Consider the following 18,087-nt stretch of genomic DNA (forward strand, 5'->3'; position numbering starts at 1 on the left):
GTTCTATCTCATCCTGTTTTGATTTGCATGTTTAAAATCTGATCGGAGCTGAGCGGGTAATCACAGAGGAGATAAAACAGAGGAATTCTGCTGGAGCCAATTAGGAATTTTAAGTTGTTAGTTAAAATTTTCTTGAACCATATACCTTGAACACCTCTTCTGGACTGACAGGTTCATTTGCAGGGTCCGAAGCCTGATTATTGATTTTCAATTAAACAAAAGTGTCATTAAAAAAGCTTTTCTAAAAAAATAAATAAAAAAATACATAAACATTAAAAACATCTCTTCCATGTAGTGGTTTCTGTAAAATAAATGTCAACTAATACAGAAAATGTTAAAAAACACACAGAAATGGAGGGTGAGATGACGATGATCCACATAAAAATAGCAATATTTATAAAAAAAACAAGACTGCCTCAGTTACAAACTTGCAATGAAATCTATCAACACACAATTTAAGATATAATTACATTAATCAATAAAAACTAAAATACTAAGTTAATGTGCTTTAGCTGACCCTGCTGGATGAACATCTGACACAGAAAAACATTTTTTAAGGACAATTTTACCGAGTCCTGGATGTTGAAGGTGACCCGTGGTCCAGGAGAGGATGCATCCACACGGATATCTGGTAAATCGTCCATATCTCCGATTCTGGAGCTAAAGACACCGGAGCAAGGCATAAAGATTTAAATATGCAAGTCAGAGTGGTGTAATTTGTTCCGACTCCAACAGAAGAGTCATTGTCTTTCATTTATTTTGGTTAATTTGTTCTCGCTCACTGAATATTTTTCCATTATAGATTTAACAACATGTGAAATGTTTCAGTATCATAACTACATTTATTCAGAGATCTGTATAATTAGTATAAACATATGCCCTGATGTATTGCTTGTATTTAAATAAAATTGTCATTTTTTTGTGAGTCTCTTTGTAAAAAGGGTTAATGGGTTATGTGTTTAAAAACTAAAACAGCATCAGTGGGGGTGTGACACGTGGTTGTTTTCAGTAAATGTTGGATGAAGCTCCATTAATGGTGTAATTTTCATGATAATATTATATGAGGCAAAGTGGCTCCATGCCCTTGCTGGTTACCTTTGTCGATCCATCCGTTTTAGAGGCGGCCGTCCTGCTGCTGCAGAGATGCTTTTGGAGCGGTTGTAGCTTGGCTTGTAACCAAGACCCCACTTATCCTTCAGGGATGCTGCCTGGATAAGAACAAACAGTCGGGAAAAGGTCCATGAAGGCGTAAATATGATCAACATTTTGGCACAATTCCATATTATTAGAAATGGACAGCGCACAAACTACTGTGGTGCACTTAGATGAAGGTTTACCCTCATGCTGGAGCGACGCAGTTTCTTTCTGACGTCTCTCCTGATGTCATTGACGGCCACCGACTCCAGCTGCTGGTAGCGCTGAATCTCCTGGTTGATGGTGCCCTCACTGGCTCCCAATTTCCTGGGATCAGGAGAAGAGGGGGTGGATGGTTTAAAAATCCTTGCAAGAGAAAAAAACTCAGAAAACTCAGAATGAACAGCAGAAATCCTACTTGAGGTCATCAATGACTTTGGCCTGCTCGTTCAGCTCACGAATGTCCACCACCCTCTTGGTGAACTTCCTCCCCCGAGCGTCAATCACCTGGTTTCCCATCGCCATCTGTCTCCGGAAATCGATGGTCTCCTGTCAAATCAATGACAAGCGTTAAACAGGAAACCTATAACACTTTTGACAAACTTGATGATCAAATGAAGAATTTGAAGTATTTGTCCCTCCCCAAATCTGTCCAGTTAAACCATTCTTATGATTTAATAAGAATAGGTCTTGATTAATCCACACACCAAGGAACTGGTCACAAATCAAGAGACAGCACCACCACCATCACCACTCCACGCAAAGTGAAAGAAGAAAAAATTGATCTCTTATGCCACAGTGATTTATGTCACTATTCACCCGCAACTGAAACTTAATGAGATGACAGCAAATGCTGAGCAACACTATCCTGCATTTTCAGGGTAGTTAACCACAGCATTGCTCAGCATTTTGTCATCCACAACTTTCATCTGTGAACCACAGTGATAGAGATTTGATCTTGCAGGTGATTCTGTCAGCCCAGAGGAGAGTCATCACTGTGGGTGGCTACATACACAGGACCAGGAGAGGGGTCTTTGGGGCCTGGCACTGCCCGCTTGAAGGCTAGGCGATGGACAGTTTAAGTAGTCAGCAGGGACAGATACACTCTGAGGCCTGGGGCTGAGGCCCAGGATGCGGTTTACCAGACGCTTCCTTAAGGTCAGCCGAGGGCTGAACTGGCTCTCTTGACTCTGCAAACAGCAGCAGGGACAGTGGATGGAGAGGTAGAAGAATGGACGACTCGGGTCAGAATTTATCCTCTGAAGATTTCTTTAAAATGTAAACCAGGCTGGATTTGGTCAAATTTACTGATAAAATGTTAAAGGAATAGGTTAAAAGTTTTAGAAATACACTCATTAGCTTTTCTGCTGATAGTAGATGAGAAGACAGATGACAGTTTTGGGTCTGTTTGTTAAAAATAAAGCTACATAAAAGGCTATTAGAGTTCTAACAATTTTCAGCTCTATAGGGTGTTTGCATGCTAGACTGTTTCTAAGCTGGGAGGTGTGCAAAAAAACAAAAAAAACAAAAACAAGTTATTCCTGATTCCCCACAAATACCAAACCAGTTTGTAGCTTCAACTAATATCTGTCTTTTAGTCCAACAACAAAGACATTTTGAATCAAACTTCCGTATTAAAGCAGGAATTATTTTCAGCTGGGGATGGTGTGTTTATTTTTCCATTCCAGTGATTTTTAGTCACATTTTTTTGTAGAGTCAACCCTGTGGTTTCCCTACCACTGTTTTAGAGGGCTCCCTGACCTCAGATGGTGGGAAATTAAATATTATCTTCTATATAACGCCAACATTGGAGTTTCACCCGAATGCAAGCACACACACACAGTCGAGCACACTCCCACCAGCATATATGTTGTGTTAATCACAAGCAGACAAAATATTTACACTTTTCAAAAGGAGGAACATCCACAGCTACACAAGTAGAATCTACTCATTTATATGGTACTTTCTGATTATGGCTTTAAATAGAGGAAAAATCAAATATTCTTTGTAGGTTTCATTAATGTCAACATGCTATCTTAGATCCATAAATTAAGACTCATTTACTTTATCAACACTTATAAAAAGTTTTTGTCTGTCTACCAACTTTTTGGTACAGCGTTTTAGTCATTTATGGGGAATTAGTCCGTGATGAGGAAATGCAAAATGAATTCACATATGAATGAATTTAATGGGGAAAATATGTGTAAAAGTTTGGCTGCTGCTGTATGTATATTACATGTATGAAACTAACTGGTGAGTCAGAACAGACTTATTGTGATAAAGGATGTACAAAAACCATTTTTAAGAAAAAAAAAAAACAAAAACACAAAAACACCTAAAAAATGGAGTTAGCCTTTTCTCTTAAAATTATGTCTCAAAAGACATTGATGGAAGACAAACTGTTAGCCTAACTGTGCTAAATTAAAAGTAGTTGCTCACTGCAGCCTTTACATTAAACAGATGTAAATAGTACTGATCAAATCATACAAGCTCCAAAAAAACATCAGGACAAAATGTTAAAATATTCCTTTAACTTGTGATAATCATAACCTGTAATTGGAAATCTTGAGTTAATATCTTTCCGTTTTTCTTCTATAACGTTAATTTCTAAGCAGTTCCTATGATGATATAGATGTACGTATATGTACATATGTACGTACGTACATATATATATATATATATATACGTACATACATACACACACACACACATATATACACATATATATATATGAAAACTCACTAACTGGAGGTGCAAAGCCTTTAATTTAACTGAACATAAGACATGAGACATACTGTCATGAAAAACACGGCAGTAAGTCTCATCTAATCTGAAAGTTAAGTTTAAATCATGACACTTGTCTGTGATGGAAAACGTCTGCTACTCCAGAGAATCCTCTCTAATCCAAACTAAGCTTTAAATGGGCTGGGTAGCGCCTGACCATGTGGAGGGTTGGCGACATGGTGTCAGCTTCATCCTCATCTGACAGATCTGCCATATTCATGGAGTTCAGGTCAGTGATGTCGTCGACGTCCTCCTCGCCTGTCAGTGACGTTAATGTGTTGCCCAGAGCGTTGAGGCGCTTGCCGATGTTGGGGTCCATGTGAACGTCAATCCCGCACATTTTCCAAAGCACATTAAGAGTCCAGGTACCAGCGCTGCTGCTCTCTGGTGGACGATGGAGATGAAACAAATGCAGCGAGTTATAAAATTTTCAGACACTTGCATCATGGATATTGTGCAGCTGTAGGATGTGATCTATATTTTATGGATTGCTGAATAGTTAAAAGAGCTTGCCTGCAGAAGGCTGCCCTGTGGTCCTGGAACACACTTCATATGTGCCATCTGGAACAACGCCTGTGTACAGAACACAAAGATGCAACAGCTGGTCAATATTTCACGAGTTACATGAAGATAAATAAGAAAATCTCCTGCCAACAGAAGTAATGAAGGTAATCTGCAACTCATTAACATATTTTCCATTTTCAACTCACAAGCATTCATGACAAGGTCTCCCCGGATTTCAGGTTTCCAGTCATCCCAGGAGGTCTCGAAGCCCTCCGCAAAGCGAATGCAGAAATTCTTAAAGTGCCCTTTGCTCACCAGGGACTCGGAGGAGCAGGCGGTGATCAGCGTGCTCTCAATGGTCAGAACCAGAGCTGAGCCAGTGTCAAAGTCTATGCTGTGATTGGCCTGGTGGGAGAGAGAAGACAGACAGAGGGGTTAGCCAGGCCTCAAGGGAGGAGGGAGGAAAACAGGGAGAAGAATCCGCTTCCATGTGCTTTGAAAAGGCAGAAACAGATGCTAACATTTCACTCTACTCTGCTGCACAGTGAAGCTTCATTATCAGTCCAATCCAACGTGAAGTGGTTGGAAATAGATTGCTTAAAAAAGTTTTTGCACAGGATGAATTGTGGGTAAATACTGGCTCAGTTAGCAGCACCTCTGAGTGAAACATTAACAACCTTTTCAGCTTGTTAGAGTAAGTTTAACTGCAGAAGTAGAAGAAAAAAAAAAAGCCCAAAAAAACCCCAAAGTGCGTCAATGTCTAGTTCTGAAGCAGTAATCTGATAACTAGATCACTAGAACGTCTACCTCCACACAATTTGATTAACAAACTTTTATTGATTGGATTAAATCAGACCACAAAGAGGAAGAGGGGTAATTACTGCAGGCATTCAAGTAATTTCAGCATGCTGTCATGTTTCTTCTTCAGAGACAAAACCCACCACGTGTACCTTTGATTTGATGTAATATATATAAATGTATACAATTTTATCAATTTATAAGAAATAGTCAGCACACATAACCTCTTTTTCTCATTAAACACACACCTCAGACACCAGTTAAAGCTTCATTGGTTGTTATGCCAGTTTTGTGGAAGACATTTTTACTGTCACAAAATGGTTGTAGTGCCTTCGCAGGATCACAGTAAGCCTTTACCCCACAACAAGCCATCACAAGAGATGTAATAAACTGTCAGTTACTTTTCGTGCATTGTTTTGCTGGCCCGCTGATGAGCTGGCTCCAGCTTCAGAGTTGTTGCCCTCCTGCCCAACAGGTGCTTGTCCTTTCTATGGAAATAAGTGTGAAATAACAGCTGGTATATCCAAAAAACTATGGGCATACTGCAAATATAACAGTTAATATCAGGTGTTAGAATTATTATGCCCCCTTTTATGTATGGCAGGTCTTATATGTCACATCTTGACAAACACACAAGAGCCTCAATGTAAAAATGTGATATGGTTCCCCCACATTTCTACAGGACTGACAAAAAATGCATCTGGGGGGAAAGGGTTCAGAATGTTCAGAAACCAAAAGAAATATTCATTCTGGGATTTACTTAATCTCTCTGTGCTTCTTTTGTTTCATCTTTGCATTAGAATCTGTGTTTTTCTTATCATTTTATGATTACATTTGTTTCTGTTTTACCTCCATTGTGTGTGATGGAGGGGAGAGCAGCAGATGGGAGGCAGGGGACGTACAGATCATGTTACTCTAAATGAAAATTTGTTATTATACTGTAGGTGCAATAAACCTTAAAAATCAAAACCAGAAAACAGACAATACCAGACTTCTGAAAGGTAGAAATTTCTGCTTCTAATAGCAAGAATTTCTATGACATTTGTGTTTAGCCAATTGTTTCTTTGCTGTAACAATGCTTTTTGCCAATAAATCTCAGCTAGTTAAAAAAACAATCAAACAAAAAAAAAAGTTTACTCCTCTTGAAAGACAATTCCATGTTTGTGAGAAAAAAGCATTTGTGGGATGAGCAGCAGAGTATGTGAAAAAAAGTGAAATCTTCTCTGTAAATGCCAAACAGCTTATTCTGCTATTGACTGCAATGACTTGGCAAGCTTTTCATAGATGCAACACACTCTATATTGCCAAAAAAATTCACTCACCCATCCAAAAAACTGAAATTTGGAGTTCCACAAGCATCGAGGCATGCAGACTGGTTTTTACAAACAGTTGAGAAGGAACGGGTCGCTCTCAGGAGCTCAGTGAATTATAATGTGGTACTGCGACAGGATGCCACCTGTGCAACAAGGGCAGTCGTGAAGTTCCCTCACTACTAAATATTCCACAGTCAACTGTCAGTGGTATCATAACAAAGTGGAAGAGATTGGGAACGACAGCAGCTCAGCCACGAAGTGGTGGGTCCCGTGAAATGAGCGGTGTCGGCCGATGCTGAGGCGCATAGCACGCTAAGGTCAGCAACTTTCTGCAGAGTCAATTGCTACAGACCTCCAAACTTTATGTGTCTTTCAGCTCAGATCAACAGTGCAAAGAGAGCTTCATGGATTGGGTTTCCACGTCGGATGCAGCGGTGTAGAGAACACCGGCACTGGACTCTGGATCAGTGGAGATGTGTTCTCTGGAGTGATGAATAACCATCTGGCGACCTCATGGAAGAGTCTGGGTATGGTGGTTGCCAGGAAAATGGTACTTGTCTGACTGCATTGTGCAAAGTGTAGAGTTTGGTGGCGGGAGGATTATGGTTTGGGGTTGCTTTTTAGGAGATGGGCTTGGCTCCTTAGCTCCAGTGAAAGGAACTCCGAATGCTTCAGCATACCAAGAAATTTTGGACAATTCCATGCTTCAGACTTTGTGGGAACAGTTTGGGAAAGGCCCTTTCCTGTTCCAACATGACTGTGGACCAGCACACAAAGCAAGGTCCATAACGACACGGATGAGCAAGTTTGGCGTGGGTGAACTTGATTGGCCTGACCTCAATCTGATTGAACAGCTTTGGGATGAATTAGAGTGGAGGCTGAGAGCCTGGCCTTCTCATCCAACATCAGAGTCTGACCTCACAGATGCATTTCTGGAGAAATTGTCAAAAATTCCTATAAACACACTCCTAAACTTGGTGGAAAGCCTTACCAGTAGAGGTGAAGCTGTTGTAGCTGCAAAGGGTGGGCCAATGTCATATTGAACTCATTTGATTAAGAATGGGATGTCTGTTAAGTTCGTACGAGAGTCAAAGCAGGTGAGCCAGTACTTTTGGCAATATAGTGTACATACTCTGCTCTGCTGCTCACCTCACAAATATATTTTCCTTAAACTTCAAACAGGCTTCCCAACTGTCTAACGTTTATTGCCAAAAAGCATTATTACAACAATAAAATCCAACAAACAATCATTTCTATCCTTATTGTTCCAGATGTATATCCTCCAGAACACTAGCAGATCTCATGCTGGACATCACAACTCCACCATCAAACAAGACAAAAAGTATAAAAAAGGTAAAAGCCATCATCTTTAGATTATTTACATACATCTGTCTCTGTTAATTAGGATTACCAAACACACATAAATTTACAAATTTTTAACTTTAAGAGAAATTGTGAGGTGGGACTAACGTTTACTGGATGGTAGAAATATTAAAACTAATAAGAAACATCCTCTATGCATAATCAATAAATGCTTCATTTACTTACGGCAAACACAGAATATGGTGCCAAGAGTGAGTTTAGATGCTGATATATCTATATTCATATCAAATGCAGCAATTAAATAATTTGCCAAAAGAAGTCAGCAGTTAATTTAGTTGAGTAAATAAACATCAACAACATTAGAGAGAATTTTATTCAAGTTTTTAAACAAATATAAATATCTTAAGTTTATGAACTAACTAATTTAAATAGATGTTTATTAAAATTAGGACTAAAAGAACATGAAGCCACTAACCTGTTCTTTCCAAACATTAAGAAAAGTTAAATATATCAACTTTGACATCAACACCTCAAAGTGAACCTGTAAAAACTCTGCATTGCTCTGGAGGACTGACTACCGGAACTCAAAACCAAGTTCTGCAGATTACCTGGGATGTGTTGGTAATTGGGAGGCATATACCCAGGTCGTTGACAGTCAGCTGCAGGAAGAGGGTGCTGAACGCCTGGGCTGAGGTTTGCTGAATGCCTGGCAGCTTGTCCACCACCTCTTTGGTGGCCATGTGAATGTCCTTGTTCAGGGCCAGGCGCTGCTCATTCCAGTTGTCATATGCTGCCTTGTAATTCAACCAAAAGAGCACAGCTGCAGGAGGGCACAGAGGTGGGGAAGAAAGAGCACAAATTTAGATCCTGAATGTCATACAAACAAGTTACATGAGGTAAAGGGGTTGAAAATTCAATGTAGGCTTCTGCCTGCAAAAGTTTCACGAGCAAAAACTGTGAAATACAAGTTTAGTGTGAAGATTATATAAGAGTCTCATCTGGAAAGCAGTGTAAAAAAAGCAATGCAATGCAGTATTAGTGCAAAATGTTAATTTCCTTTTATGTAATTTTACTGCCACTAAACCAGATTAACCCCTTAATGCCTATTTTTGCAAATTTGCAACAAACAACTTTCTTTTTTTTCTTGTAAGTGATTTACTTAATTTATTAATTTTTATTCATATACAATCTTCTTTTATATTATTGTTTCTTATTCTATTTTCCACTCACCAGTCTTCATTAAATACTATTTAATTTATTTACAGTAATTTTTTACTTTTTGTATTTTTTTTTTTTTGTAATTAAATTCAGACATTAAGAGAATAAGACACTGACTTTACGTCAAATCCTCATGCAGCTGTAGGACATGTGACAGCCTTTAATCCAAAACAAATATAAACGAGTTTATACTTATTAAAATCATGCTGATGCTTTTTTAAATATTTAAAATGTAGAATAAAAGATAAGTGAACCTCGGTCAAACGCCACAGGCTGTGCAAAAACAATTGGCCTGTTAAGTGTTATGAGTACAGCCTCCTTGTCCGAGGAGCCGCTAATTTCCTCCTGCAGTGCGTTCCGGAGACCGATCCGAGTTCGGAAGTACGCCACCTGGTGGAAGTCAGAGCCGGCTTCTTCATACACCTTTGAGGTGAAAAATAGAGGAAAAATGTGCATCAAAAATATGGTGAAGGAAGATTTCCTGGTGGTAAGTGAAGTTATCGGGAGATAAGTGAAGACAGTATGAAACAGCAAGAAGCTAATCTGCACCTGATGTTTGACTATCTGTCCGAGCGCCAGGTTCAGGTCCACCTGACATTTGCCGAAGAGTTTGAGGTAACTGCTGCTGCCTCCTGGCTGAGTCTTGCACTGGATCCTGTTGGACAGCTCCAGTTCAATCAGGCCCGTCTCAAAGCGCACAGCCCGCATTGAGGGAGTGGTCGCCGTCATCTGGATCCCCTGTTGACACAAAGATGTCGCTCTGAAAATTCCTATGATCTCTAATTACTTTAAACAAGTTAAAAAAAACCTGAACGTTAGATACCTTGAACATGAGACTGAGAGAATAAAGCAGGATTTTCGGCTTGTCTGCATCTGTTGAAGTGTCATGCTCATTCCACAGTGGGATGGGTTGCTCTCCTCCTGTGATAAAAAAAAAACAGATAAAAGGAAAAGAGCAAAGTTCAAACAGTAGCTAGTTAAAATGTGATATAGTGGATAAAGATGTTAAAGGTGTCCTATTGCAGCTGCATTTTAAAGTCTAGTACCTAGTTTAGTATGTTCAATACACAACTGAAGGCTTCACCATCATTCTTCACCCTAAAATGGCATCAAACTCCCAGCCTTCTCTCTGTTGGGCCATTACATTGATCAAGCATAGTGAGTTAAACAAATTACCATCAATACCACTGTGGGAATAAACATGACTGGATCTGTGGCAGTGCTTTAGTCTGTGTTTTGTGCTGGAAAAAAATATTTTCTTTTTGTGTTTTAGTGACTGAAGCAGCAACAGTAGACTGAAGAGAGCTTTGGGGAACATTCAGATGTTTAAAATTAGATTAACATTATAGATTTGAGAGGAAAACTGGATCTTTGCAGCAGAAAAAAAAAGTAACAAAAAAAGTTTAGATATACAAGTGAAAACCCACAAAGCAAAATCTCAGAAAATTAGAAGTGTGAAAAGGTTTGATGTTGTAGCCTCTAATTGCCACACTGCAGTCAGCTAATTAATCCAAAACACTTACAAAGGACTCCTGAGTATTTAAATGTTCTCCCAGTCTATTTTAGCAGAATTCACAATCATGGAGAAGGTTGCTGACCTGACAGTTGTGCAGAAAACAATCATTGAAGCCTCAAAAGGTAATTGCAAAAAGTTGGATGCTATCAGTAATACTACAATAAATAAAGAATATCAACAAAAAGTTGAGTGGAAGGGACAAGTGTGAAAGGGAAAAGGTGGAACAACCAGCAGGGATGACCGCAGCCTGAAGAGGATCGTCAGGAGAAGGCCATTCAAAAACGTGGGGGAGCTTTACAAGGAGTGGACTGAGGCTGGGGTTAAAGCTTCAAGAGCCACCACACAGACAGATCATGGACATGGACTTTAAATGTTGTATTCCTCTTGTCAAGCTTCTCCTGAACAAAACTTGTCAGAAGTGTTTTATGCGGCCTAAAGGAAAATGAACTAGTCAGTTGAGAAGTGGTCCAAAGTGGTCTTTTCTGATGAGGCAAATTTTGCATCTCATTTGGAAATCTGGGTCCCAGAGTCTGGAGGAAGAATGGAGAGGCAATAATCCAAGACATTTAAAAGCCCAGTGTGAAGTTTCCAGCGTCTGTGTTGATTTGGAGAGCCATGTCATCTGCTGGTGTTGGTCCACTGGGATTTAATAAGTCCAGAATCAACGCAGCCATCTACCAGGAGATTTGAGAGCACTTCATGCTTCCTTCAACAGAAAAGATTTTTGGAGATGCGGCATTATTTTCCGGCAGGACTTGGCACCGGTCCACACTGCCAAAAGAACCAAAACTTGGTTCAGTGACCAAGGGATTACTGTGCTTGATTGTGACCTGAACCCCACAGAAAATCTCTGGGGCCAAGAGAAAGAAGAGACACATGAGGCCGAGCAATGCAGAAGAGTTAAAGGTCTTCCTGGTCTTCCACTACACCCCAGCAGGGCCACAGGATGATAACTTCCATGTCATGCTGCAATGAAGAAGTAATTCATGCGAAAGGGGCTTAAACCCGCTCAAAGGGAGTTTAAAGGGGCTTCAGATGATCAACACTTCTGTATTCTTTTTTTTTTATTTTTGGGTTTTCATAGGCTCTAAGCTGTAATCATCAAAATTAAAATGAAAACATGCTTGAAATATTTAACTTTACATGTAATGAGTCTATATAATATATCAGTTTCCCCTTTTAAATTGAATTACTGAAATAAATTAAGTTTTGCATGATTTTGCATCATTTTTTGAGTTTTACCTGTGAGTTTTTTAAAGGTTTTAGAACACATAGTAAATTCATATAAAACGTTAAGTAAAAATGCTGAACATAAACGTTATATAGTTGAAGTTACAGTACCTGAAACCTTCTGAATGACTTCATTGACTTCCTTCATGAAAACCTTCTGAAGAAAAACTAGGTGGTTGAGCAGGTCTGTGGTCAGGTTGTGCTCAAATGAACCGATCTGTGCATCAGAGAGAAGAAACAAACAAAGAACAAGCCTGAAAAAATAAAACCAAACTTCAACCATGTTTATGCCATTTATGAGGTTGTGATGTGAAGCAACACCGTATCTTAACCTCCATGCAGTCTGGATTTAGAACTGGACACAGTTGCAACACTTAAGAGTCTTAAACAGCATCATATGTGCGATGACAAATAAAGAATACCATGAAGCTGTTTTTGGTGACCTGGCATAGGTCTTTGACTCTGTGGACCATAATATCTTGCTTGGCAGGCTTAGACCCATTGGACTTTCAGAGTTGCTTGGTAGTTTTTAAGAGTTACTGCTCCAATATTGAGAATGGACCTGTCTTCTGTCTGATCAGCTGCCTTTGTCCAAGGGTATTCCTCAAGGATCCATACTTGGTCCAACTCTTTTTAAAATTACGTTAATAATATTGCTTATACTGCAGGTAAATATTGCTCATACTCATCTCACATATGCAGATGATACCATTTTGTACACGTCTGGTCAATCGTTGAACCCTGCCCTGACTTCCCTACAACACAGTTTCAACAGCTTAAAGTTGGCTTTCACAAACCTTTGCCTTCACTTAAACACAAGTTAAACAAAAAGTATATTTTTTTTTACTTAAATTTACCACAGATCAAGTGTCCTCGCAAAAAATAATGTTCTTTCTGGATATTTCAGAAATTCAGTTTGTTGACACAAATAAATGGGTATCTGGTTTGACAGTTCCATTTCTTTTTATGTGAACATCAACACCTTGCTTTCAGACTTAAATCGAGGATTAATTTCTTGTGCCATAATTAATCATCTTTGCAAAGCACTTGCTCATTAAAATGTCAATCCCTCTAATATTTGATTATGATGATATAATCTTTAGAAGTGCTCTTAAGCAGCTCCTTAATAAACAGGATGTCGTCTACCATGCTGCTATCCACTTTGTCTTCTTTCAGTACTCATCACTGCGATCTGTATTCTCTTTTCAAATGGGCATCACTTCATTCCTGTAGACAGATCTATGGGTATATGTTTATTTATAAAAACCTTAAATGCAAAACTCCTGCTGACCTCAACTCCTTACTCATTATAAATAACAATCACCACGGCACAGGTTCATCATTGTAAATGATAACTGGTTCTTAATTAACTTACCAGGTTAAATAAAGATTAAATAAAAAAGTATATAAATTAAAAAGTTCTTACTTCAGCCACACAGCGCAGGTAGTTGCCTTGCAGGTAGTTTCCTTGCTTTGTTGGAAAGTCATCTGGTGCCCAGCCCTGATCCGAGTGGCTTTCATGGTCCTCCATGATATACTCTCCTGACATTGTGACTGGAGGCAGAGTGAGGCTGGCTGATGGCGACATGGTTGACATGTCCACAGGAGACACTTTCGACTGGAAGCAAAGTCTGTGGTTTGGCAGCTCAAAGGTAAAACTAGTTTGTGCTCCTAAACACAAGAGGATGAGAAAAAAAATGTAATTTAGTCAGAACTGATTATGGACAAAACTTGTATTCAGACTAGATTTATCCAGAAGATGTCACAGAAGGGTAATTGATGCATGATCCACGTGGAAGCAATGCTGCAGGAAAAACAGGCCATTCTCTAAACTGCCTTTCACTGGCACTTAAACAGCTAATTTTCACACCTGTCATGCCATGGCTCTTCATGCGGCCCATTTTGTACTCTGCTTTCAGTGAGGGCAACAATGCAGCCCCGATGGTGATGCCGTCCATCATGGCGCTGAACTTGAGGACTATAGGCTTTTTCTCCAAGCCTTCAGGAAGCTGTGGGAACTCATTGGCCTCAACGGGGGTCTGATTGATGCTAGATGCTTTGTCAGATGGTTGTGGAGTGGGGGTATCCTCTCTATTTGGAGGTTGGCTAAAAAAAAACAAATAAATGAAAAAAAAAAATTTATTCACGCAATATAAGCTGTCTGATTAGCAGCTTCTGAACATGATATACGATCTAGTGCCTCATCAGTCTCAAAGCTTGCAAGAAACATGAAAAATTGTTGCTACTGCTCTGATTTAGTTATGTGTTATTATGTAGAGTTTTGCAGATACTGGCTCACATTGCAAGAAATAACAAATTACAGGCAAGTTCTTTAATATCCCTAGAACACCTATGGCGCTACAAATACATTAACATAATTCAAAATATCACCATGGAAACATGCTTTGAAAGCAGGCGACAGAGTGGTATGCTGCATTAACTCGTCACTAGTGCAGATGTGAAACTGGTGAGTAAGGTTATTTTTTGATTTTGATGAAAAACAAAAAGACAAATGTGGGAGACGTACACGTTTGAGGGCTGGCGGATGAGGTCAGAGATCTGTTTGGAGAGCTGGTGGGAGCTGCGCACCATCATGCTGTGCAGAGTCGCTGGATGCTGAGGGATGTTGATCATAATAGCCCCCACTTTGAAGACGGCAGCATTGTTGGTCTTAAGTCCCCGCTGGGCGCTATACATGGCCTGGGATTTGGCGATGTTACATTTGACGACCGTTCTGAAACACAGGGTGAACTGGAATGAGTGACAGGGTGGAAATTTTATTACTGAGACAACGTGGGCTTATGAATGAATGTGGAGTTACTGAGAGGACACCAGACACTGACAGATCATGCAGATTTAGGATGGCATTCCTTTGGTAGGAAGGCAAAATGAAAAGAATAAGCAATCATGACAATGACAGAATGATTAATGATGATTATTTAAGAGACCACGAATGCCTGGTCTCCTAGGTGGTGATTCTTAGCCAAACAAGTGCTGAAATAAACTAATAAATCCAGAGATTGCTAAACATTTCAGTATTTTGTCAGATTAATAACAAGGTCAAAAAGAGTTTACAGCAAAGCCACAGGATTTAGTTAGACAATTACTTAAGGATTTACTAAGAATTTAATTATTTTGATATTTGAATATTCCCTTCAAAGATTTTTCTTTCATAGCAGAAATTACAAACATTTGAAGGTCCCACCCTCTCAAATATGAAAATCTTCTGCTACTGTTTTTCTAAAAGACACCAAGGTAACCAACCACATTAAGATAGGAGAAATTTTAACCTAAAGTTTAACTATATTTTTTACTTTTTGAAAATATCTTAAAGACCAAATTTAATAAAAATCAAACACCTTTGCAATAATAATTCACTAAGAAGATTAACTAATAGATAAACCACATAACAGGCTGTTTTTTTCTGTTTATCTAAAAAAGATCTGATTATAATCTGCAGCTCTGTAACGGATTAAAGTGGCTTCATTTATGTTTCACAAACATAACTGAGAACGTCTTCAGAAACTGCACACTAAAAGTACGAGTGGTAGACAAGTGATTGAGACAAATGGAGGATTTGGTTTACTGACGCATGAGGGCCCTAAATGGAAGCATTAACATACAGAAACTCTTGTTTAGCAGTGCTGGTGGGAGATGTTGGGAAATCCTCCAGTCTATGCAAGTAGTTGGAAGAGAAATTTAGAAAAGACACAGAAAAAAGGAGAAAGAAGAGCAGAAATAAGTGTGAAACAGCTCTAAGACACTAAGTAAAAAAAGCTCTCCACAGTCACAATGATTCTGTTAAAGTAAATAAGGTAATTAGGCAGCTCAAAGAGAACAGAGAAGAAGAGTTAAAATCATGTTAGAATAAAACAACAAAGAAAAAATCATCACAGTATGTGGTAAACAACACAGATTAAAGCAAATAACCAAATAATAATCTTATAGTCTAAATCAATTAGTCTAGCCATGCTTTGGATTAAATCATACTTACATACAAATAGATTTAAGTATATATCTGTCGGCGGTCTCAAATCTCCCTCAGTTGTAGCCTCAAGGCTCCATATTTGAACTAATTTGGTTTTCTTTATAAATGAATGACTGTTCAAATGTTTATCAAAACATAACCACCCAGGTGGCGGTTTCCAGCAAAAAATAAAAAGATAATAACAAAAATGTAAATAAATCAATTAATAAATTAAAATCACTTAAATACACGCACAAAAAACATAATATCTTGAGACCGGAAGTGGCGGTTTCCGTGAGTGAATCGCAGCGAGGTGCTGAGGTGGGATGGGCTTACAGGAGTGGGTCATAGTATAGCCCAGTTTCCACCAAGGGCCGGCTCAGGACGGGATGGGGCGGAACGGTTCGCTTTTTCCTGTGTTTCTACAGTCAGAAACTTTGAAGGGTTGAAAAATAACTGATCTCACCCTAAAGGGTGGGGCTTGACAGTCCACAATCCAATGGCCAAACATACACAGACCATACAAAGAATTAGTACAACTTCTGTTTTTTTTATATCATATAAGCTAAAATATTTCATGAACTGGCTGAATTGAAGCAGACGGTACGTACTGAATGTCAGGTGTTATGCCCTCCAGCAGAACGATGTTTACTCCTCCTATGTGAGCCGATGCACACGTCTCTGTCATTTTCTGATGAAGAATATCTGCAGAAACAGAAACATCACACCAAATAAAAAAACATGCTACTTATGTTGCACATGAAACTTCATCATCGGGAAAATTACACTCCCAGTGGAGATTTTACCTTTCATCTTCTCCTTCAGGGTGAAGCTCCCGTGGATTTTCTTGAGTTCTGCCTCCATGGTCAGCCCGCCGATATCCGCCTCCAGGTGTGTGCGGTTCACCATGCCGATGCCAAACACTATGAGCGTGACGTGTTGCGGCTCGGAGCTTACCAGGCTGCGACGCCTTCCGCCCCCCCCCATTGGCTTGTTGGGTGTGGTGGGTTCCTGCTGCTCGTTCTCGAAGATCACTTTACAGAGCGACTCGGAGGGACGACGCCCACCTTCTGCAGAAATGATGAGAGGAAAGAACACATTTCTTTTTTTCTTATTATTCAAACTTCTGTAAAGACTAAACAGTGAATAAGTGTACTGTGATTTTTACTTTACATAAAGTTGAATTATGATGGCAAGGTTAGGCCACTACCATTATAATCTCCTTTTATTTATGGGTTAGATAGATGGGTTTAAGGGAAAGAGAGAAGGAGGTAATCTTAAAATGAAGCCATATCTCACTGATGTAGACCAGTAAAAGTGACAGGAAAGCAGCATGAATGTGCACAGTTAAGATAAAGGTCTGAAACTCAGATCTGTCTGAGTGCTAGAAGCTGATTTCCACCTGAAAGGCAGTTCTCCGGGGAGCTCTTCTCCAGGATGCCAGTGGGATCCGATATGAGGGAGTAGAAGTTGAGCAGCTTGTACATGTTCTGCCAACATTCTGCTGACGGCTCACTCTGCTCTGACACTGTGATGGAGTCAGAGTCGTCCATCTGGATCGCCATGTGGTCAGCTACGTCACGGGAGCCCTTCCTTGACACCTGAAGATGTGACGCAAGTTACGAAACAAACAAAAGAACCACAATATGCATCATACGGCTGAAGGGTCAATAAACAGCCTTGCTGTTTAATTCTCTCTCTGTCTGGCTGACAGCTGTCACACTACAGTTATAATGATGTGAGCTGTCGCAGCAGTCACAGTTTATGAAAAGCTGATGAGACGCTTGTGCAGATATTTTAGTAAAAATAATTTAGAGATATTACAGCAGATAGCTGGTGCAGTTTGTACTGGGAGACTGTTATTCCTTCCAAAATCATAAGTATTTTAGTTAATGCTGGCTGAAAAGTTTTTATTATCTGTTGGCTCCATCTAGGGTTTCTGGTGGAAATGTCTGCCTCTGAAGGAATTTTGTCATTCTACCCATTATATTGAAGACAGTTTGACAGCTGTTACAAGGTAACTGGACTACTAGCCTTAATGAAGGCCTGAACTGGCTTTATAATTGGCAACAGCTTTAACCAATGTATCAGTGTTTTTTTACAGCTTAGGTTGAGTCTTCATTTCCTGTTTTTGTTTATTGCTGATATATCTGATACTGCATTTTAATCCGTCTCATATTCATTATGTAAATCAGCAGCTTTGAAATCTATCTATGCACACACACACGCATAAACTGCCTCAATGATCCGTTTAGAAAACTAAGCTTTAGTTCAGAGCTTTGTAAATCAACAATTGAAGA

At 39.4% G+C, this 18,087-nt stretch overlaps 1 protein-coding gene across 3 annotated transcripts in view; it reads right to left on the reverse strand.

Annotated features, from left to right (window-relative positions):
- kiaa1109 (KIAA1109 ortholog) overlaps positions 1–18,087 on the reverse strand; it is an 81,282-nt gene that overhangs the window by 20,153 nt on the left and 43,042 nt on the right. For 2 of the 3 annotated variants that reach the window (XM_041972786.1, XM_041972784.1), the window contains exons 49-69: positions 17,190–17,388; positions 16,594–16,857; positions 16,399–16,492; positions 14,348–14,554; positions 13,691–13,926; positions 13,247–13,491; positions 11,932–12,037; positions 9,898–9,995; positions 9,624–9,812; positions 9,329–9,497; positions 8,465–8,676; positions 5,622–5,708; positions 4,629–4,827; positions 4,432–4,491; positions 4,076–4,302; positions 2,148–2,324; positions 1,553–1,683; positions 1,338–1,461; positions 1,096–1,208; positions 570–660; positions 146–193 (exon numbers count right to left, since the gene is read on the reverse strand). In XM_041972786.1, coding sequence (XP_041828720.1) covers positions 146–193; positions 570–660; positions 1,096–1,208; positions 1,338–1,461; positions 1,553–1,683; positions 2,148–2,324; positions 4,076–4,302; positions 4,432–4,491; positions 4,629–4,827; positions 5,622–5,708; positions 8,465–8,676; positions 9,329–9,497; positions 9,624–9,812; positions 9,898–9,995; positions 11,932–12,037; positions 13,247–13,491; positions 13,691–13,926; positions 14,348–14,554; positions 16,399–16,492; positions 16,594–16,857; positions 17,190–17,388 — 3,276 coding nt within the window. Of the gene's footprint in view, positions 1–145; positions 194–569; positions 661–1,095; positions 1,209–1,337; positions 1,462–1,552; positions 1,684–2,147; positions 2,325–4,075; positions 4,303–4,431; positions 4,492–4,628; positions 4,828–5,621; positions 5,709–8,464; positions 8,677–9,328; positions 9,498–9,623; positions 9,813–9,897; positions 9,996–11,931; positions 12,038–13,246; positions 13,492–13,690; positions 13,927–14,347; positions 14,555–15,443; positions 15,495–16,398; positions 16,493–16,593; positions 16,858–17,189; positions 17,389–18,087 lie in introns of all 3 variants that reach the window. The other variant, XM_041972783.1, reaches the window with a different exon arrangement.

Source organism: Melanotaenia boesemani, chromosome 20 (assembly GCF_017639745.1).
Source record: "Melanotaenia boesemani isolate fMelBoe1 chromosome 20, fMelBoe1.pri, whole genome shotgun sequence".
Lineage (NCBI taxonomy): Eukaryota > Metazoa > Chordata > Actinopteri > Atheriniformes > Melanotaeniidae > Melanotaenia > Melanotaenia boesemani.